General features: G+C 36.7%; 1 protein-coding gene across 2 annotated transcripts in view; it reads right to left on the bottom strand.

Moving 5' to 3' along the window:
- Positions 1-1,427: 1,427 nt before the first annotated feature.
- The window catches only part of LOC123528664 (CXXC-type zinc finger protein 1-like), a 33,793-nt gene continuing 11,403 nt past the window's right edge, over positions 1,428-23,817 (bottom strand). For both annotated transcript variants that reach the window (XM_045308556.2, XM_045308557.2), the window contains 10 exons: positions 22,736-22,804; positions 17,229-17,326; positions 15,505-15,538; positions 14,743-14,826; positions 13,826-13,998; positions 7,859-8,069; positions 7,397-7,504; positions 4,410-4,553; positions 3,371-3,523; positions 1,428-2,750 (listed from right to left, as the gene is read on the bottom strand). In XM_045308556.2, coding sequence (XP_045164491.1) covers positions 2,607-2,750; positions 3,371-3,523; positions 4,410-4,553; positions 7,397-7,504; positions 7,859-8,069; positions 13,826-13,998; positions 14,743-14,826; positions 15,505-15,538; positions 17,229-17,326; positions 22,736-22,804 — 1,218 coding nt within the window. In that variant the 3' untranslated portion in view covers positions 1,428-2,606. The remainder of the gene's footprint in view (positions 2,751-3,370; positions 3,524-4,409; positions 4,554-7,396; positions 7,505-7,858; positions 8,070-13,825; positions 13,999-14,742; positions 14,827-15,504; positions 15,539-17,228; positions 17,327-22,735; positions 22,805-23,817) is intronic.

Here is a 23,817-nt window from a genome sequence, read left to right as displayed (position 1 = left end):
TGTGACATACAGACAGGGCAAAAACAATATGTCTCTCCCAGAGGCGTGGGGTTGCTGGGGGGGGGGGGAGGGGACCCAGATAAATAAGTCAATTTAGTTCATGCTCGCGCTCGACAATCCTAGTGGCAAGATCTACAAACTGACCTATGTATAAATGACTTTGAACCTTGGACAGTGAAGTTTCATTGAAATCCACTAAAAATTATTCAGTTGTAATTGAGCATTCCTATAGTTTCATTCCATTCCTAAAATTAGTGCAGATAAACTTTATTTAAAAAAAAAAATGACTGAAGGGGCCATAATCCCCCAAAAAAATTAATCCAAGCTGGACACGAGGATAATATGAACAAAGTTTCTTTATAACAATCACACAGAGTACAGTTCATTGAAATCTGATCACCTGTTTTTGCAACAAAGTGTGCAAAAGCCAAACGTGGACCAATAGACAGACGAGAGGGCAAAAAGGTCTTCATGAAAATGGGGAGACATAATGGAAGGCCTAGATTTTGAGAGTAAAAATAACACATCTTTAATGTGTGTTTTCTTAAAATTTGTAAAAGCTGAATTGCTTGAATTTGAAATTTATAGTCTCTTTAGGTCAGATGTTGTTACTTAAAAGCAGCATTGGATTACTTGAAAAGTGTTGACAAAAATGGTATGATTCATTCTACTTGAGATTACTGGATTGAATAGTAAGTTTTACATGTACAATAATGAAATCTGTGTCAAACAATACAATGTTTTCTTTGAAATATGAAATATTTTAAGTGTCTGTATCAATGCAAGACAAACCTGCCACTTTAGAAAAGGTGTCGGAGGCATTTGGTCTCAACATGTCTTTCAACAAACAGGGTAAGCGTGTTTCAGAAAAAGTAACAAATTTGACTACAGATAAGCCTATTTTTTGATGTCTGAAAGGCTATTGGGGTGAGAAAGCCCTCATGCATGTTATGAATGCAAGTGTGGTAGTCATTTCTTATAATGGTAGTCAAAGTGTAGACCAACAGCAGTGTCTTGCAATAATGTGAAACAGAACTACCCAGAATATATGGCCAAGTACAAAGCTTAAAGGTAAGTAAATCGTATGAGATTTCTGGATATTGGATTTCTCAAAAGCCCGACTTCATATTTTGTTTTGCTAAAAAAAAAAAAATATTTTTAATAATTTGATAATAATAATAATAAGCTTGATTGTGATGAAAGCTTCAAGCTTATTGGAACCACTCTCAAGTCTGCTTCCTGGAAAAAACAGTACTGTGTCATATGAGGTCATGGTCGTGATGCCAGTGAAGCTTAACCCATGACCCCAGGATTGAGCAGCCGACGCCTTATCCACTAGACCATGGATGTACTGCTCAATTAAGTCATATTAAATTGTAATCTACAGAAGCCTGCAACCTACAGTTGTTAAATACCAATCACAACACTTATTACATTCTACATGTTTTAATATACACTAATCTTAGTCTAAACAATTTACTCTTCAAAGAAAGCTATCAAGCAAATACAGGTTTTAAATAAAACTTCTTTAGACCACTCTCAGAAAATCTAAGACTGGAATAACCTTTCCTCATAGTTTTTGTTGATTTCCTGTACGGTATGCCTGCTGATTTAACTACACTGGTTTCTACAGTTCTTAACAATAAATATGACAAGAAAGAAATGTTCGTAAATCTTATGCTCTACAGTACTGATGTTTTTCTTCAAAAGATACTAAATCATTGCTCTAGCACCAAGGAATTTGTGTGGTCTCTAGCTGTCTTCCTTGTATGCTTGGATCACTTGAACACTGGATAACTGAAGCATTCTGCTCATTTCCTGGCAATGTTAATCAACCAATCATCTATGGCAGTTTAATGCTCTTTGTGTAATTCATGCATGAAATGAAGAAGGAAATCGTGCCGAAGTCTCCACGAACATGCCACATTAATGTCCTCTTAACACTTCAAAAGTAATCTTACAGAAGATAAAATATATCAAGAAATGTTATTATAAGACATCTCTCTTTAGTTTGTTTCATTTAAAGTGCAGACTATTTGTGGTGGAGACAACAGAATTAGAGTTAACAGTCTACAGACTTCAACATATCATCTCAAGTCAACAATATTGAACTGACATTTTCCTTTCCTCTTTCGCAGCATCTGAAGAGAGTGAGTCCTATTCTGTTCTCTGTAGTATTTGTGTCCAAGGATACAGAACTCAGTTTGGAAACAAGTCTCAGAATACAGCCTTCCTATTGGCCAATTTCAAAACAAAAGCTCAGGATCAACCAATCAAAATGTGGGGATTTGAGACTGGTCTCCAAATCCAGTTTTACTACCACAGACCCACGTATACCCATTATTTAACATTGAATCTGAACTTTTAAATGTTAAACTGATGTACAGCATTTTTCTTGTTGTGCACGTTTTTCTGATGCACTTTATGTCTGTATCCGTCATAACTACTTACAAATTTGGAATCTCAAAACCTTTACTGAAATGCCAACTTGCATAGCAAAATAATCATTTTGACTACATTATTGCAATGCTTAGTGTAAAACATCTCAACATTTGACAAGTTTACGAATTTCAAGTTGCATAATCCTTTGCCATGTAATCGTAGTTTCAGTCCATATCCGGTACAATGATTGGGTACAGGGGGTTATGATCAACAGTTTGATGTAGCATTAGCCCCAGTACACCCATTCTATTAGACAGAGCATGACGTACATTCCTCTCCTGTTCAAACAAGTCGTCAATCTTCATCCACTGAAATAAACATGGAATATGTTTAAAACAAAAATTCATTATCAAACCTTGTAGTATCTGAATTTACTGTTCTGTACTGATCTGATAGCCACTTAATTACTATCCCGTGTATGTGGCCACACAGGAAGACATACAGACATGGCAGCAACGTATGTGCCCCTAACTTTGGTAGAACATTTTCAAGGGAACATAATTTACTCAATATGAAAAGACTCGCACAAGATCATATATTTCAGCATAATTCTATGACAAGATTCTTACTAAGAAAAAACCTGGTTTGTGTGGTTTCTTTGTTTTAGGTTCATCACTGTTTTCAACAACTGACAGTTTACCTTCTTAACCAGTACAAACCTGTTCTCCGCAAGTAACTGACAAATCTCCACATGAATCAGAGGTGGAGGACGAATGATTTCAGACACAATTTCTTTTATCAAATCATCGTGGAGAACATATGCTCCACCCAGGGATTGAACTCGTGACCCCATGATCCATAGATCCATGACCACATGATCCATCTCCCTACTGAGCTAAGCGGGAAAAACTGGAGCACATATGTCTGTTCCTATGACACAATACATTCAGGCATGTCTGACTCTGCCTAACACATTAGCATAACATACCTGTCTGACTCTTTCCATGTCTATTTGAGCTCTTCTACATTTTTCCCAGCCATAATGTTTGTTACATCTACGCTTTGCAGTTAAGCAAATTTCACCCGTTTCTTGAAATACATCAGATACAAGAGGGCACCCACATACTTCATCTGCAGGTACCTAGAGTAAAGAAACACGTCTCCTGAACAATTTAAATTTTACCTTAACTTTTCATTCCCTACTCAAGAATTTTCAAAGTTCATTGCATTATTTTCTCCTAATTCTGCATCAGATTCTTTAGTTTCCATCTACCGAAAGTTCTCACTGCACTCTCACTGTTAAATGCCCTTTGTTTGGCAATTTTCTTCCAAACTCTACAGCAACTAGAACTCCAAATCAATATTTCCTATTCCCACCTCCCATGTTCCTCATTTCTAAGAATTCCAACCTTTAAATTATTGCTTCAACATTCCATCCAATCTGAATACTCTTCACTCCTATCTCAATTTCCCATACCAAAGTTATCATTCTCCTATTATCTTTTATTACATTTTGTGGTGTTTCAAGTCACACTGACAAAATTTAAGCAGCTTCAGTTGTAGAGAAAGGCCTAAAGTACCTCATGAGACATTATTTCAGACTAGGGCTGGCACCTGTTTTCAACCAGGTGACCTGTCAAAAGCTAGCTGGATAGTTTCGTAACATGAAAAAATTCAACATCTTAAGTGCAGTTTCACAGCAGTTACTCAGCAAGAAGTTTTCACAATGTCAGCAACCTTGACCACCTAACAAATGAGGCTTTCAAATAGTTCTCTTCTGCCAACCTTTCCCTTCAATCTTACTTTAAAAGATCTGCTATAATGATGACAATCAAAACAGAATATTACATTTTTTCTTCAAATATATCTTATACATGTAGTTCAATTTATAGCACTAAAGTCAGTCTTGACAGATAATCTGATCTTTCTCTCAAACTTCAAATCACGTTCTGTGTATATATTAAATGCTGTATGTTATATTATCAAATAAGTATGATTCATCAGAAATTAACATTGCTATGACCTACCCTGGGTTCCTTCATATGCTCCGGACAGATGACTTTCAGTCGTTTACAGTATGTTTTACTCTGACTGTTGTAGAAATCACAAAACATTGAGGTGCCTTCAATACGAGTCTTGTAAATAGATCCAAATGAAGTCTGAGCTTCAAACTGTAAAAAGAATGTCAGTTTTAAAAGTCAGAAAATATTTTCACATGGAATAAACCTTTATCTCTGAAATACAAATTATTCAAATAGTATCCTGGTTAATGGCATAAACCTTTTTATAAAAAAGAAGAAATGGCTGACATTTACTATAATAAGAACTGTATATTATAACAAATTTTCCTAAGGTCCAATCCTCTCTACTGCCTCTATTTTTCTCTCGAAAATATGCTACAATATGCTTTATAAAAACTTTAGTCTGCTGGCAGAAAGTGATTCTGCCTCTGCGACCAGTGAAAACCAATATCAGCCTGCACATCTGTGCAGTCTCATCTTGGTCAGCACTGTCGCTATTCAGTCAGTAAATTTTCAGTGAGCACCCTTCACATGACAAATGGTACTGTTCAAAGTCAATGACAGACCAGTCCATTTAGAAATCTAACTGGGCTTTATTTAATAGATACTGTGAAATCATTCAATTTTGCTTAATCTTACTTTTTGTGGAACAGAAATAAATCAGCCATGTAGTTTCTGAATAGATTTTTAAAGTTTCTACTACATAAAAAATAATTTAAGATAGGGACAAGTGAGCAAGACCTCTGGTGGCCATGTTTTTAGACAAATCAAAATAATTTGAACACTGTTGACAGAGGGTCCCCATAAAGAACATTTTATTACAATTATTTTGAAATGTGGCAAGCAGACTCAAATGTTTACCCTATACATAAAAAGAAAATAATGACCCATTCCTTTAATGACACTGAATGATCTGAAGGAATCCAGCAGAGGAACATAAATAAATGAAAGAGGAATATTTAGTTTCAGAAGGGAATTTTAAGTTTTCCATCTAACAATACAAAAAAAAAAACTAACCCCGCCCCCCCTACAAGCCATGATTTTTAACAAACTAATATAGCCTGAAAGAAATTGGTAGAGGGTCACACAAAAGGACATTTCAAAACAGCCATGTTAATAAGATTACCCAAGGAACATTGTTGTTAAACTAGAAAATGCTTTTGTAAAAAAAGCGCATGTCTCCCCAAATGCAAAGTCCTATAGGCAAGAAGTCAATAGGGGTCAGGAGCAAAAATCAAAGCGATACTGATGGTTGGCTGCAATAGGGATCATCTACTTGGCATGTCCAGTCATCCCGCTAAATTTCAACACTCTTGGCCTAGTGGTTCTCAAGTCACTGTTCAGGCTCCTGTGACCTTGACCTTTGATCAAGTGACCTCAAAATAAATAGGGGTCATCTACTCTACATCTCCAATCATCCTATTAAGTTTCAACATTGTAGGTCAAGTGGTTCTCAAGTTATTTCCAAAAAATGATTTTACATGAACAGGCCACTGTGACCTTGACCATTAACAGACTGACCACAAAATCAATAGGGGTCATCTACTCTGCATGTTCAATCATCCTATGAAGTTTCAACATTCTGGGTCAAGTGGTTCTCAAGTTATTGATCAGAACTGATTATCAATGTTCAGGCCCCTGTGACCTTGACCTTTAACGGAGTGGCCCCAAAAACAATAGGGGTCATTTACTCTGCATGAACAATCATCCTATGAAGTTTCAACATTTTGGGTCGAGAGGTTCTCAAGTTATTGATTGGAAATGGTTTTCCATGTTCAGGCCCCTGTGGCCTTGACCTGTAACAGAGTGACCCTAAAATCATTAGGGTCATCTACTCTGCATGACCAATCATCCTATGAAGTTTCATCATTCTGGGTCAGGTGGTTCTCAAGTTACTGACCGGAAATGGTTTTCAATGTTCGGGCCCCTGTGAGCTTGACCTATCACAGAGTGACCCCAAAATCGTTAGGGGTCATCTACTCTGCATGACCAATCATCATATTAAGTTTCAACAATCTGGGTCAAGTGGTTCTCAAGTTATTGACCGGAAATGGTTTTCAATGTTCAGGCCCCTGTGATCTTGACCTTTAATGGAGTGACCCCAAAATAGATAGGGGTCATCTACTTTGCATGTACAATCATCCTATGAAGTTTCTACATTCTGGGTCAAGTGGTTCTCTAGTAATTGATCGGAAATGGTTTTCCATGTTCAGGCCCCTGTGACCTTGACCTTTGACGGAGTGACCCCAAAATCAATAGGGGTCATCTACTCTTCATGACCAATCATCCTATGAAGTTTCAACATTCGGGGTCAAGTGGTTCTCTAGTTATTGATCGGAAATGGTTTTCAATGTTCAGGCCCCTGTGACCTTGACCTTTGACGGAGTGACCCCAAAATCAATAGGGGTCATCTACTCTTCATGAACAATCATCCTATGAAGTTTCAACATTCTGGGTCAAGTGGTTCTCTAGTTATTGATCGGAAATGGTTTTCAATGTTCAGGCCCCTGTGACCTTGACCTTTGACGGAGTGACCCCAAAAACAATAGGGGTCGTCTACTCCAGCAGCCCTACAACCCTATGAAGTTTGAAGGTTCTACGTCAAATGGTTCTCCAGTTATTGCTCGGAAATGAAGTGTGACGTACGGGACGGACGGACAGACGGACGGACGGACAGGGCAAAAACAATATGTCTCCTGGGGGAGACATAATTATTTCAAAATCTGACCAGCAGTTTAAGAGAAGACTTTTAAGATTTCTTTTTGGCTGGAATGGCAACCAGAGTTCTGCATGGATGATCTAGATTTGAAGAAGTCTGAAAAAAGACCATCCATTGAGATAAGATGAGAATGCCTTTGTGACTTAGCATAAATATTCTTTTAAGAAATTGTGGAAGGAAGAACCAAACTGAAGACAGATATCCAACAATCTGAAAAGCTCAACATCGAGTATTTCATACCCAGGTGAGTTTAAGAACAACAGAAACTGTTTACCTTTGCAAAGCATCTCTCCATGTGCTTCAATGCTGTTTTCTGGTTAATTTCAAGACCACAAGTTACACAAAACAAATTGTATTCCATCTCGTCCTCTGATTCTGATGGCTGCAATTATAAATTTCTTCTTTTTCAAAACATACTCTGTTCAGAACTTTGACTAAAGCAACAAATATATTCACTTAAAAAGATAGGCTATAAAATGCAAATGCCAAAGTATATGTAACATAGGACACCATAAAAAGCAAACTTTAAAAAAGTCAAAAATTCATTTTACACAAAAATGGATCAGATTTAAATAGATATAGCCCCGCAGATGAAACATAAACCTTTAACAGGAAACAAAAACCTTTCACTATTCTGTTAAAAATACTACAATTACATGTATACCATTTTAATACACAAGAAAGTCAACATATTTAAAATCAATGAACATTTCTAGAGTATTTAAAAAACATGAACCTGTTCTTTTTCAGCTTCACACTTAGCATGTTTAGCCCTGTCAACAAGTGCATCAAGTTCTTGGATTTTCATTTCCAGTTCCACCAGTTTTTGCCTTGCTTCCATTTGTTCCTGACGGATCTTGTCTAACGTTCGGCGATTCTTCTCTTCCGCTACACAAGGACTGCTCTGCCACTGCTGAATTTTTGGTGGCAACAGTTCATAGATTCGGCTTAACAATGAAAAAAAAAAACAACACATTACTTATTTTTGCATGATAGACCCTTTAGTAAAATCTGAGATTTTCAAAATAAACATTTTCCTAAAATCATTAGTAATACTTAAAATTCATTTGAGTAACTAACTAGAACAAGAGGGCCAAGATGGCCCTATATCGCTCCCCTGAGTTTAATTGCTTTCTTGAACAAATTTCTTTGCTAAAGCTTCAAAAACAAAAAACTAGGTGAGAAGGTCATGGTAAAGATTATTCAAAATAACTAATGAAATCTGTTAAAAAACTATACAGGTGGTCCAAATCTCTTTGCTGTAGCTTCAAAAACAAGAAAGTAGGTCAGTTGGTCAGGTTTAAGAATATTAAAGATGACTATTGAAATCTGTATCAAAAGTTATACATGCCGTCCAAATTTCCATGCTGTATCTTCAAAAACAAGAAAGTAGGTCAGTAGGCCATGATTAAGACTATTCAAGATGAGTATTAAAATCTGTATCAAACATTATACATGTGGTCCAAATCTCTTTGCTGTAGCTTCAAAAACAAGAAAGTAGGTCAGTAGGTCAGGGCTAAGAACATTAAAGATGAGTATTGAAATCTTTATCGTAAGTTATAAACGTGGTCCAAAGTTCTATGCTGTTAAGATCGATGTGCAAAACTGTACATGTCATCCAAATTTCAAGGCTGTATCTTTAAAAACAAAAAAGTAGGTCAGTAGGTCAAGGTCACAGTCAAGTGACCCCTAATTACTTGGGGTCATCAGGTAATTATAATTAGACAGTCTAGGAAATATGATAAGATAATTTTTGAAGTACTTTTTCCAATATAACTCATATAAAAGTGACCCCCGGGGCAGGGCCTCTTTTCAACCCAGGGGCATAATTTGAAAAATCTTGTTAGAGAACCACTAGGCAATGCTACATACCAAATATCAAAGGCCTAGGTCTTGAACTTTCAGACAAGAAGATTTTTAAAGTCTATGTAAAACTTGGGACCCCCAGGGCTGGGCCTCTTTTCACCCCAGGGACATGATTTGAACACTTTTGGTAGAGGACCACTAGCAAATGCAACATACCAAATATCAAAAGCCTAGGCCTTGCAGTTTCAGGCAAGAAGATTTTTTCCTAAATAAGTCTATGTAAAACTTGGGACCCCCGGGGCAGGGCCTCTTTTCACCCCAGGGTAATAATTTGAATAATCTTGGTAGAGGACCACAAGGCAATGCTACATACCAAATATCAAAGGCCTAGGTCTTATGGTTTCAGACAAGAAGATTTTTAAAAAATTTTCCTACATAAGTCTATGTAAAACTTAGGACCCCCGTGGGGGGCCTCTTTTCAACCCAGGGGCATAATTTGAACAAACTTCATAGAGGACCATGAGATGATGTCACACGCCAAATATCGAGGCTCTACGCCTTGCAGTTTTGGACAAGAAGATTTTTTAAGTTTTTCCTTTCGGTTGCCATGGCAACCAGAGTTCTGTGTGGAATTCAATTCTTTGAATAACTTTGAAAGGGACCACCCAAGGAACACCCAGGCCAAGTTTCATCAACTTCCATCAAACGGTTTCAGAGGAGATGTTGTTTAAAGGAAAGTGTGGCCTGACGCTAGACGGACGGATGCCGGACGGTGAGCGATCATAATAGCTCACCCTGAGCACACTGCTCAGTTGAGCTAACAAAACAAGAGGGCCAAGATGGCCCTAGGTCGCTCACCTGAGTAACACACCATAACAGTGTAAACATGTTTTACCTAGTGATTTCATGGAGACATTCTGACCAATTTTCATTAAGATTGGACCAAAAAAACCATGGCCTCTTGAGTGTAAACAAGCATTTTCTTTGATTTGACCTAGTGACCTAGTTTTTTGCCCCACATGACCCAGATTCGAATTTGTCCAAAATTTCATGAAAACAAACATTCTGACAAAGTTTTTGGAAGATTGGAGCAAAAAAGTGGCCTCTATAGAGTGTATACAAGCTTTTCCTTTGATTTGACCTAGTGACCTAGTTTTTGACCCCACGTGATCCAGATCTGAAATCATCCAAGAATTTTATGATAACAAATATTCTGACCAAATTTTATGAAGATAGAATAAAAAATGTGCCCCCTAGGGTGTAAACAAGCTTATTTATTGATTTTACCTGGTTACTTAGTTTTTGACCCCACATGACCCAGATAAAAATTCATTCGATATTTCATGCAGACAAACATTCTGACCAAGTTTCATGCACATCAAATGAACAAGAGTGTTAAGCTTTTCCTTTGATTTGACTGGTGACCTAGTTTTTGACCCCATATGACCCAGTTTCGAACTTGGCCTAGAAATCATCAAGATAAACAATCTGACCAAGTTTCATGACGATAGGGTCATAAATGTGGCCTCTAGGTTGTCAACAAGCTTTTCCTTTGATTTGACAGGATGGCCTAGTTTTTGACCTGACATGACCCAGTTTCGATCCAGGTCTAGAGATCATCAAGATAATCATTCTGTGCAAGTCTGTATCAAATCAAAGCATAAATGAAACCTCTATATGGCTGAACGGGCCAAAATAGAAACTTTTGCCCCTTTCAGGGGCAGTAACTCTAGAACTCACGATGGAATCTAGCCGTTTTTCGAAAGGAACCGAGATCTTATTGTGACTTAAGTTGTGTGTAAGTGTGGTTAAAATCAAATATAAAATGTCACTTCTATTGTGTTCACAAGGTAAAAATTACCAAATTTTGGCTCTTTCAGGGGTCAATCAGGGGCCGTAACTCCGGAACCTATGATTGGATCTGACAGATTCATCATGGAATCCAAGATTTATTGTTGTTGAAGATATTTTGCAAGTTTGTATCAAATCAAACCATAAATGAAGTCTCTATATGGCTGCAAAAGCCAAAATAGCAAATTTTGGACCTTTAAGGGGCCATAACTCTGGAACCCATGATGGAATCTGGCCAGTTTTCGAAAGGAACTGAGATATTATGCCAGTTCAAGTTGTGTGCAAGTTTAATTAAAGCTGGTTGCAAAATGTGGTCTCTATCGTGTTCACAAGCCAAAAATAGCAAATTTTGGCCCTTTAAGGGGCCATAACTCTGGAACCCATGATCATGGGATCTGGCCAGTTTTCGAAAGGAACCCAGATATTATGCTAATACAAGTTGTGTGCAAGTTTGATTAAAGCTGATTGCAAAATTTGATCTGTATCGTGTTCACAAGCCAAAAATAGCAAATTTTGGCCCATAACTCTGGAACCCATGATGGGATCTGGCCAGTTTTCGAAAGGAACCGAGATATTATGCCAATACAAGTTGTGTGCAAGTTTGATTAAAATTGCTTGCAAAATGTGGTCTCTATTGTGTTCACAAAAAATTGTTGATGGACGGACAACGGACGATCACAAAAGCTCACCCTGTCACTATGTGACAGGTGAGCTAAAAATTCATGGTGGATGGTGTCAACATATGTACTACATGTACTTCTAAAACAAAGTTAACAAAATAATGAGGGAAAAAAATTAAAAATTAAACTAGAAAATGCTTTTGTAAAAAAGCGCATGTCTCCCCCAATGCAAAGTCCTGTAGGCAAGAAGTCAATAGGGGTCAGGAGCGAAAGTCAAAGAGACACTGATGGTTGGCTGCAATAGTGATCATCTACTTGGCATGTCCAGTCATCCCGCTAAATTTCAACATTCGTGGCCTAGTGGTTCTCAAGTCACTGTTCAGGCTCCTGTGACCTTGACCTTTGATCAAGTGACCTCAAAATAAATAGGGGTCATCTACTCTGCATGTCCAATCATCCTATTAAGTTTCAACATTGTAGGTCAAGTGGTTCTCAAGTTATTTCCAAAAAATGATTTTACATGAACAGGCCACTGTGACCTTGACCTTTAATAGACTGACCCCAAAATCAATAGGGGTCATCTACTCTGCATGTTCAATCATCCTATGAAGTTTCAACATTCTGGGTCAAGTGGTTCTCAAGTTATTGATCGGAACTGGTTATCAATGTTCAGGCCCCTGTGACCTTGACCTTTAACGGAGTGACCCCAAAAACAATAAGGGTCATTTACTCTGCATGAACAATCATCCTATGAAGTTTCAACATTCTGGGCCGAGAGGTTCTCAGCTTATTGATTGGAAATGGTTTTCCATGTTCAGGCCCCTGTGGCCTTTTTTACCTTTAACAGAGTGACCCTAAAATTGTTAGGGTTCATCTACTCTGCATGACCAATCATCCTACGAAGTTTTATCATTCTGGGTCAAGTGGTTCTCAAGTTACTGACCGGAAATGGTTTTCAATGTCCGGGCCCCTGTGACCTTGACCTTTCACAGACTGACCCCAAAATCGTTAGGGGTCATCTACTCTTTATGCCCAATCATCCTATTAAGTTTCAACATTCTTGGTCAAGTGGTTCTCAAGTTACTGACCGGAAATGGTTTTCAATGTTCAGGCCCCTGTGACCTTGACCTTAAATGGAGTGACCCCAAAATCGATAGGGGTCATCTACTTTGCATGTACAATCATCCTATGAAGTTTCAACATTCTGGGTCAAGAGGTTCTCTAGTTATTGATCAGAAATGGTTTTCAATGTTCAGGCCCCTGTGACCTTGACCTTTGACAGAGTGATCCCATAATCAATAAGGGTCATCTTCTCTTTATGACCAATCATCCTATCAAGTTTCAACATTCGGGGTCAGGTGGTTCTCTAGTTATTGATTGGAAAAGGTCTTCAATGTTCAGGCCCCTGTGACCTTGACCTTTGACGGAGTGACCCCAAAATCAATAAGGGTCATCTACTCTTCATGACCAATCATCCTATGAAGTTTCAACATTCTGGGTCAAGTGGTTCTCAAGTTATTGATCGGAAATGGTTTTCAATGTTCAGGCCCCTGTGACCTTGACCTTTGACGGAGTGATCCCATAATCAATAAGGGTCATCTTCTCTTTATGACCAATCATCCTATCAAGTTTCAAAAAAACATTCTGGGTTAGGTGGTTCTCTAGTTATTGATTGGAAATGGTTTTCAATGTTCAGGCCCCTGTGACCTTGACCTTTGACGGAGTGACCTTAAAATCAATAGGGGTCATCTACTCTTCATGACCAATCATCCTATGAAGTTTCAACATTCTGGGTCAAGTGGTTCTCAAGTTATTGATCGGAAATGATTTTCAATGTTCAGGCCCCTGTGACCTTGACCTTTGACGGAGTGACCCCAAAATAGATAGGGGTCATCTACTCTTCATGACCAATCATCCTATGAAGTTTCAACATTCTGGGTCAAGTGGTTCTCTAGTTATTGATCAGAAATGGTTTTCAATGTTCAGGCCCCTGTGACCTTGACCTTTGATGGAGTGACCCCAAAAACAATAGGGGTCGTCTACTCTAGCAGCCCTACAACCCTATGAAGTTTGAAGGTTCTAGGTCAAATGGTTCTCCGGTTATTGCTCGGAAATGAAGTGTGAAGTACGGAAGGACGTACGGACGGACAGGGCAAAAACAATATGTCTCCTGGGGAGACATAATTACTTATTCCTTTTCACTGCATTTGCTAGAACTACAAAGGCATATCATCTGGTAATTGTTACTTTCATTAAATTTCATTTTGTTACTTAATAAATATTAGGACCAATAATCATTATAATTGGAAACTTTCCTAAATTTTTTCATTATTTTTAATCATTTTAACAAGTTATTGCTCATACTGGTTTAGTCTGACTGGTATCATACTCCTTTTTCTACACAGATGTCTATACAACCAACAAACCTTTTTGCGAGTTTTAAACCACATTCATCAGAGCAGTATTTAGAGGCAGTTCTCACTGGGTTCACACAGCCGGGACCCAGACATTGTTTCTGAACCTCCTCCTCTGGTTCCTCCACCTCTTCGTACTCCTGATAATGGCGATGATGGTGTTCTCGTTTATGTTCTCTTCCTTTCTGTAATATCCAAACACAAAATTATATGTTTGTTTAATGCCTCTTTCTAACAGTATTTAAATTAACTTACACTGTTGTTAACCTGACCTAAACTACTTTGTCCTCATAAATCAAAACAGCCTCCACCATACATAATGCCTTCTGAAAAATGGTTGAGGCAAACATTCATCTTGACAGGATTAGAATTTAACTTTTTTGGCACTCACCAATTATTGAGAGTACAAGAAATTTCAACTTGCAAAATGTCAACTTTACTCGCATCTTTGTTCCACCATTTTTGACAGATATTTTATATACATAAATACATGTTTTTTGTTTTGAGATTGTAGATAAAATATCACATGATTAAAATTTGCTAACCAGTCCATTTACTGTGTAAAACACCATTAATGAGCACACATTTGTAGCAAATCAAAACTGAAAGTTTAAGAAATGAAGGCTTTTCATTTCAATTTTTGCACTCAAAATTTTTTGCATGCTTGGGCAAAACACTCGTATTTTTCAAAATGAATTCTGATTTTGTTTAGTATAGAAGCTTAAACACACACCCTGCTTACCTGAAAATCAAAATGATCTTCAGTAACAATTGTTCATTTTTATGCATATAACTATCAATATTTAAAATATAATAAATCACCTTTTTCTGTAACACCTGAAAAATATACACATTACGTTTATATTAAACAAGCTTTTATACAGACTCATTCACATTACGGCTAGAACTTGAGATTACTTCTGTTTTACCTGTTTCTTTTTTGTAGGAGATTTTTTGTCTTTATACTTCTTTCTTGGAGTGTCCTCTTTTCCAGATAGTTTCTTTTTGCGTTTCTATCAAAAATAAAATTTTAAAAGCTTGAATAAAATGCCTATGAAAATTTTAGAGGTTATTATAAAATTAAATTATTATTATCTTTATTCATAACATTCCAGCCACAAAAGATTTCACTCTAATACATGTGCAGGTTAAGTATTTTAAGGTCTTAAGGTCACATGTGTACTTTACAAACCTTGTAGAGGTAGAACCAAATATCAAAGATAGTTATTCAAATAACCAAAAATTATATATCTGAATTTCATAAAAGTTCTGTTTATATATTAATAACTGAAGTTTTGAGATATCTGTTACATCTGTGTTTGCAAAGAATGACAACTCTTGCCTTATCAGGTACTTACAAGCATAGATTCTATTAGATTACTTCCACTGTACAGTCACAATTGAGTGGAAAATGAAAATGGCTTTAGACAAAACTATCTGTTTTCAAAACAACAGAATGACATTGTCTATTAATAACTCCTGTCTGACAGTCAATAGCCATATCAAATGCACACTAACCAGGGGTACCATGTCATAGAATGCATGTACCTTGAAATGTCTTTCATAAGAAACTAAGACATAATCAATGTATACGGTTCACCAAAGAAAGCACATCTGTACAATAAATATCATTCTAGGACAACACACCTACAAACTAGATAATGAATAATAAGGTATCTATTTCAACCTACCTTTTCTGATTTATCTAGCTTTGCCTGGTCTTTTCTAAAAACATAAAAAAATACCACTTTAAATTTTCAACAATATACTTCTTCATAAAACAGTAATGGGCTAAAGATTTTGTGTATTTGCTGCAGAATTTTGTAAAACTTCAATATTTTTTTTTTCTCTGAGTCACTTTGACATAGCTTTAGATAACTTTCTAGCTTTAATATTGGTGGTAAACCAAAAGTATCTTTCTAAACAGTATTAAAGCCAAAGGCTGGCACCTGGATAGAACCGCCAACTTAGTTTGATAGCTTTCTCGCATGAATGAGCTATATATCTGAAGTGGGATTTTAACTATTCAAACGCAGTGACCTTTATATCTCTGCCCCTTCTTTAGAAAAATTCATGCACTGACCCTTTTGGCCAAGTTTGATGAAAATCCTCCAATTTGTTTATAAGAAGAAATTGTTAAAACTTTTTTTACCTATTTTTAATATTGCTTAACCCTGTGTGCAACGGAGCAAACCTATGAGCAAAACCGAGAGAAGTCCATGCTAAGATCGCTTCAGACCAAGTTGAATTTATTTATTTATTTTGTTGGGTTTAACGTCGCACCGACACAATCAGACCAAGTTGAATTAGAAGTTGTCAATGTTCTAAATTTTGACTAATTCAAAGGTCACAACTCTGTAGATATTATCCAAAATGGCTGGTGATTACCTGGACCTATATTTTATAGAGACACGCATTCTACACATGTCGAGATAAAAGTAATGGAGTAGACACTGTTAATTTTCAGGATTTTGATGAATTCAAGGATCATAACTTTGGAGATAATAATCCAATCTGGCTATTCATTGATACTGGTCTAGGTTTCAGATACAGATATAAATTCAGCATAAATCTGGCTTCCTTCCAAGAAATAAATACTCTAATAATCAAGTGGACACTGTGAATTTTTCCAAATTCAAGTAATTAAAGGGACATTACTCCAAAGTAACTAAGTCTGGTTATTATACTTGGCAAAGATATGATTCTCATAAAATCTGCTGAAATCTGGATAAGAATTGCTGCAGTTAGAGACAACACTGTCAATTTTCACCATTTTAAGTTATTCAAGGGCTATAACTCAAGAGCAACTGGGACAATCTGGATGGTTATCATTCTAGTCAAAGACATAAAACCCACAAACATTCCAGCCAAGTTTCAAGAACATAAGCTAAGAACTGTTCAAGTTAAAGGGCAGACAATTTTTGTGGATGCTATTTGCCTGCAACAGATGATCCCATAGCATGTCCTGTTCACAAGTAAAACATGAACGTTTCATAAAAATTTGAAAACATTGTTCAAGTTTCAGAGAATTTCATATGAGAGTATCTATAAATTGTAAAATAATGATTTACAGTTGAACTTCGTTAATTCGAACCCGACGGGACCAGCAAAATTTGTTGGAGTGATCGGTTGTTCCAGTTATCGAACAAAATTCATTATACAGGGATTTTTCCAGGACCTGATGACGAGTTTTGAGAGAAAGGTGGTGTACGAATCATCTGGGTTCGAGTTAACGAAGTTTGACTGTACTTATCATTTTGCTTGAACTGCCGTGTTTCATCAGTGCGCTGTCTTTACCACTCACAACAACAACTTTACTTTTTGGGTCTGTGCCCTTCCTTGTCCTAGCTTTTATAACCTTCACTTAGAAGTTAGTAAAATGGGTCATAATCAAACTATAAAGTAGGATACTTACCCAAAGAAATTCACGAAACCTGGACTGGACAGGACATCCTTTAACTGTGGTGAGGACATAGAATCATCTAAATCTTTTACTGTTAATATACCTAAACCCTAGAAAAAACAGAAACAAACATGTAAGTCATCAAGGACTTGAGGAGGTGCAGAGCACTCCATTTGTTGTTTTGGGGCAGGATATGGGAACCTAATCTATCATAAATAAGTGTTTTTCCCTTTTTTGACCAAAGATTCCCCTGGGAAATAAGCAAGAGCTGTCACAGGAGACAGTGTGCTCAGCTATTTCAATGCTGGATAGTGCATATCTGAGGAAGCTGGAGCTATCACACGAGAGTTTAATGACTCCAATGTTGAAGACAATATTGGACAATAGTCTGTCTGAGTCAAATGTATTTATTTATAACAGAGACAGAGTGAGTGTATCAAAACATTAATTAAAAATAAAAGGGACATAATTCATGGAATATTTCTGCAGGAGTAATGCACCATCTGTCATATAATGTGACTAAAAATGTGGAACTACAAGGGTTGTCCCAATAAATTGTAGACACTTGGAATAAATCATTTTTATTGTCTTCTGATTACAATCATTTTACACAAACATATATTTTGTCTTTTTCAAGGAAAATATAAATGATTGAAAAAAAAAAAAAAAAAAACTTTATAAAAATTGTTTGTGAGTTTTTATTGAGGTCCCTTTTGTCACATAATGTGGGTGGTGATGTGGAATAACTATTTCAAGTTTGAAGCAAATACATAAAGTAATGACAAAGATAAAAAGAAAGTGCATTATTTAAAACTTTAACCATGGTTTGGATGCCGAACAGACGCAGGCACAGGGTCAAGTAGGACAGCTCTCCACATACTTTGTATAGTTAAGCTTAACAAGAGCTGTCATAGGAGACAGAGCGCTCGACTATTTCGATGCTGGATAGTGAAATTGGGTACATCTGAGGAAGCTGGAGCTGTCAATGGAGTGTTTAATGACTCAAATGTGGATGAAGATATTAAACAATAGCTTAAGTCTCAAAAATTAAATCAGTATAAAAGGAACATAATTCATGGAAAACTTCTGCAAAAGTAATGCACATGTGGCTAATAATTCTGAACAACTATTTTAAGTTTTAATTAAATCTATTTAGTAATACTGGAGATACAGCAAAAGTGCATCACAACTTGAACCGGAAATTCTATTAGTAAAAAGAGGGCATAACTCAGAACGCACTGGTGCCGGCATTATCGAACTTGTGTTGTATGATGTGAGTGATGATCTGGAACAATCATTTAAGTTTAATTAAATCCATTTAGTAACAGCAGAGATATAAAAAGCATCAAAATTAAACTAGTTCTAATTAAAAAGGGGATTTAACTCATAAAACATTTGTGCCAGAGTGACTGACCTTGTGCCATATGATGAGAAGGATGATCTGGAAAACCTGATTTAAGTTTTAATCAAATTCATTAAAGTGGAAAAATGCGCATTTTTCAAGTACAAATCAAGCTGAAGTAGATGTGTGAGAAAAAAAGGGTGAAGGAAATTACAGCTTTTAACCCAATAAAACAAACTCTTCCTGTTACCAGTACAAGATAATTTCTTTCCAAATATGACTTTTCTTATTTTGACTGGGGCAGTCATTTTAAGAAAAGTCAAACTGCACGCAGGAGTTGCTTCCCTTCAACTACAGAAATCTCTACCTATAGGTAAGGGAGATCACTGCGCAGAAGACTGAAGAAAAAAAACTATTATCTTATTAGTCTGATTTCTTTATTTCTAGAGCATCAACTTCAAATACTTATGCGGCATTATCGTTAATTTAACACATTTAAATGCACAGCAACCGAAAATTGCTTTTATAAAACATTCACCAAAAACACACTATGTGCAGTAAGATGCGCATAATGCCACTTTAAGTAATGACAAAGATATAGTGAAAGTGCTCCACAATTAACCTGAAATTCTAAGTAAAAAGGGGGCATAATTCACGAAATATTAGTGGAAGAGTTACGGCCCTTGTATCATATGATGTGGATGATGATGTAGTACAACTATTCTAAGTTAGAACAAGTGAATGAAGTATTGCCATGCAATACAAAGTCCCCTACTGGAAGGCACCTAATTTTCTCTACTGCAGTATAACATAATGAACTGATATCTGTCAATGATGTATAAACAATATTGTACTACATATACAATATGTGATAACAACACACTTGGATTAAAATGTGCATATATAAAAACCCACAGTTGTTTTCATATTGAATTTTTATGGCTGATTATAAAAATGTTATCATGTAAGTTATTTATAGTAACAACAAAGGGAAATTAATCTTTAAAAAAAAAAAAAAAAAAAAAAAAAATCTAAATAATATAAGTCCACAAGAAACTCTTTACCAGGTAGAGATAGGTCAAAATACACCTAAAAATTGGATGTAACATGCATGCTGTACCACAGAAAAGTGGTCTCGATTTTTCTCTACCGCCAGTAATAAAAAAGTTACAATAAAATCTATTTATAGTAACAACGAAGGGACGTAATTCTAAAAACAAGGGTGCCTCATGGTGGTGAACATTTGGTCCAAGTTACATCAAAATCCCTCCATGCATGAAGAAGAAATGTTCCTTACAAAGTCATTCTTGAATCTGACCTTTGACCTCTAAATATGACCTTGACCTCAGACCTAGGGACCTGGTTCTTGCGCATGACATGTTGTCTCATCCAGGGGAATATTTGTGCCAACTGATATCTAAATCCTGCTTTGCATGACAAAGTTATAGACCGGACAGGAAAAAAATCCTCTTGACCTTTGATCTCAAAGTGTGACCTTGACCTTTAAGCTAGGGTACTGGGTGTTGCGCATGACACGTCGTCTCACCATGGGAAACATTTATGCCAAGTAATATTGTTATCTCTTGATGGATGACAGAGTTCTGGATCGGACAGGGAAAACACCTTATTGACCTTTGACCTCCAATTGTGACCTTGACCTTTGAGCTAAGGGTCTGCGCTTTGCGCATGACATGTTGACTCATCATGGGGAACATTTGTGCCAAGTAATATTAAAATCCCTTCATGGATGGCAGAGTTATGGACGGGACAGGAAAAAAAACTCTGTTGACCTTTGACCCCCAATTGTGACCTTGACCTTTGAGCTAGGGGTCCGGGATTTGCGCATGACAAGTCGTCTCATCATGGGGAACACTTAGTTATGGACCGGACACGAAACAGACCCTGTTCATGCTATGTTAACATTTGACTGCTAAGTGTGACCTTGACCTTTGAACTAGGGGTCTGAAAGTTGTGCATGACAAATCGTCTTATTATGAGGTACATTTGTGCCAAGTAATATTAAAATCCCTTTATAGATGGGAGAGTTATGGACTGGACAGGAAAAAAGCCTTGTTGACCTTTGACCTCCAATTGTGACCTTGACCTTTAAGCTAGGGGTCCAGGTTTTGCGCATGACACGTCGTCTCCTCATGGGGAACATTTGTGCCAAGTAATATTAAAATCTCTTCATGGATGGGAGAGTTATGGACCGGACAGGAAAAAAGCCCTGTTGACCTTTGACCTCCAATTGTGACCTTGACCTTTGAGCTAGGGGTCCGGGATTTGCGCATGACACATCCTCTCATCATGGATGGGAGAGTTATGGACCGGGCAGGAAAAAAGCCCTGTTGACCTTTGACCTCCAATTGTGACCTTGACCTTTGAGCTAGGGGTCCGGGTTTTGCGCATGACACGTCGTCTCATCATGGGGAACATTTGTGCCAAGTAATATTAAAATCCCTTCATGGATGACAGAGTTATGGACCGGACACGAAATTGCAGATGGACGGACAGACGGACGGACGGAATGACGGAAAAGTGCATTCCTATAGTCCCCGAAACTGGTTTTCAACCAGTAGGGGACTAATAAAATCCATTTGGTAATAACAGAGATAAAGTGAAAGTGCATCAAAACCTTAACCTGAAATTTTAAGTACAAAAGGGGGATAACTCATAAAATACAGGTGTCACAGTTATGGCCCTTGTGTCAAATGATGTAGGTGGTGATGATGAACAATTATTTTAAGTTTGAATCAAATCCCTTGTGAAATAACAGAGATACTGGTACTGACGATAAACTCGAACAGAAAATGAGGTTTTTCACTTGTAACTTTTTTATTTCTGCAAATTGTTATCAATGGTTGGTATCAAAATAAAGCTTAGCTCTTACTGAATAATTGACATAATTTAAATTTATATTTAGTAAGCAAACTCACAAGAAGTGAGGCCCTGAAAGGGGTATGTAAAATGGGGACTGTACGAATGTTGACTGATGATAAATTCGACCACTTTGTCATTTAAAAAAAATTCTCCATAGTATTATATCGAAACTTTCCCAAAAATGTCAGGCCTTTATGTGTTGACAGTGAGCATGCGCAAAAAAGCATCATCTTCCCAAGTATTTTTGGATAAATATTTTTTAAACGGACACATGTAAGTCATTTATTTATACAGAATATTTACCAATTTTGTTTTTGTTTACACCAGTTAGTGTTGTAAGCGGTTGCTATTAGACGGCATGTTCAATTATATAAAAAACCAATTGCAATTGAATAATTTGAAGGTGGTCGACTTTATCATCTGTTCGAGTTTATCATCAGTACCAGTATAGCGAAAATGCATCAAAAGCAACATAAAATTCTAAGTAAAAAGGGGGCATAATTCAGGAAAAACTGGTGCCAGAGTTATGGACCTTGTGTCATATGACGTGGGTGATGATGTGGAACAACTATTTTAAGTCTGAATCAAATCCATTAAGCAAAAGTGCACCAAAACTTTAACCTGAAATTCTAAGTAAAAAGGGGGGATAATTCATGAAATATTGGGACTAGTGTTATGACCCTTGTGCCATATGATGTGGGTGATGATGAAGAACAACTATTTTAAGTTTGAAGCAAATGCATCAAATAATAACAAAGATAAAGAGAAAGTGCATCAAAACTTTAACCAAAGTGCGGACGCGGAAGGATGCCGACGCCGGGTCGAGTAGGATAACTCTCTATACTTTGTATAGCCTAGCTAAAAATTATTATATTATGTTTTAATTTGTAAAAGTATTTTGTCTACAGATGACGTGAAATTCCCCCTTCTGGAGGGTACAGGTACAAATCCAAGAAAGTTGTCTAGTGACCTTTTGTCTGTTAACCAGGATCAGAGGTTGTTCTGTTTCTCTTGCATTTTTCAACATTTCTGATCCCACTTTTGATGATTTCAAAAATTGTGTGTATCTGAATCAAACCATTTAGTAAGATACTTACCCAAAGAAGTTCTGTTGTCAATGTTAATTCTTTTTATTTTATCAAAGTTTGTTGTTTTGAATTACAGGTTGTCTGTCAAAGTTTCTATGGACTTTAGATGCATATTCAAAGAGTTCTTTATTTAAACATCTGCATCTTCTGATAAAAACGCGCCGTTTTTTTCTATGCTCAATCAAATTAAATGTTGAATAAAAACTTACAAAATTACTACACTGCCTTAGTCTGCATTTCTGTCTGATTCTGTTCGGACCACCAAATTTCTTCATATCCTGTATTCAAAGCAAAATATATCAATATAAATGCTAACATGAAATACATAACAAAAATTGATTAATACAGTAGAGGCTGAGATTTCAAAAATGCTTACCACTTCGCAAATGTGAAGAAAACCATACACAATATACATAGTAATAAGGTTTGCTGTAAATGGTACAAAATATTTAAGGGTACAGTGCAAACGCCTGTATCTGGAACAACTCTCTTGTAAGTAAACATTAATCAAGAGGGACCGGAAGGCCCATCAGACCTACTTCTTACCCCCAGATAACCTAGTGTTTAATGTAGTCTGGATTTCATAGAGACAAACATTCTGACCATGTTTTATGTAAATAAGGTAGATCAGATCAATATCCAAATTTTTCAATGACCTGACCTAGTCACATAGTTTCTGACCTTAGGTACCCCACTTTTGAACTTGACCTTGAAGATTTTTCTATGATTTGGCCTAATGACCTAGTTTTTCCCATGTGACCCAGTTACAAATTTATCTTACATTTAAAAGAGACAAACACATCTCAGCTGTGACCTTAACTTTGTTGTGGCACAGTAGCAACAAAAGTTCTGCAGGTTATTTTGATGAATGGAAGGTAAAGAACATACAGACTTGACAGGAATCCAACGTTCACACATATGACCTTCAGTTCTGACCTTGACCTTTATTCAGCACAATTTGAACATAAATTCTATACACCATCTGGACACATCACCTGGATGAGATGACCGTCCACTCAACTGACATTAGAATATGGATCCCACAGGAATCCAAGGCTAAAATATTTGATAATCTGTGACCCTAGCCAGGGATTGGTGCAATTTAAACACAAATTTTGCACATTGTTTTGATGAGAAACACACTCACCCAAGGTTCATCAACATCCTTCAAGGCTTTAGAAAATATGGACCAGACAAATCATTCAGACAGATGGGCGGACAACATAAAAACTATATTCCTCCATCTTGAATGGGAGATATTTATGCATTTTTCTGTGGCTGTATTTGGACA

Source organism: Mercenaria mercenaria, chromosome 13, assembly GCF_021730395.1.
Source record: "Mercenaria mercenaria strain notata chromosome 13, MADL_Memer_1, whole genome shotgun sequence".
In the NCBI taxonomy this organism is placed as follows: domain Eukaryota; kingdom Metazoa; phylum Mollusca; class Bivalvia; order Venerida; family Veneridae; genus Mercenaria; species Mercenaria mercenaria.
The sequence above is the reverse complement of the archived record's forward strand: the minus strand, read 5'-3'. Positions and strand labels throughout refer to the sequence as shown.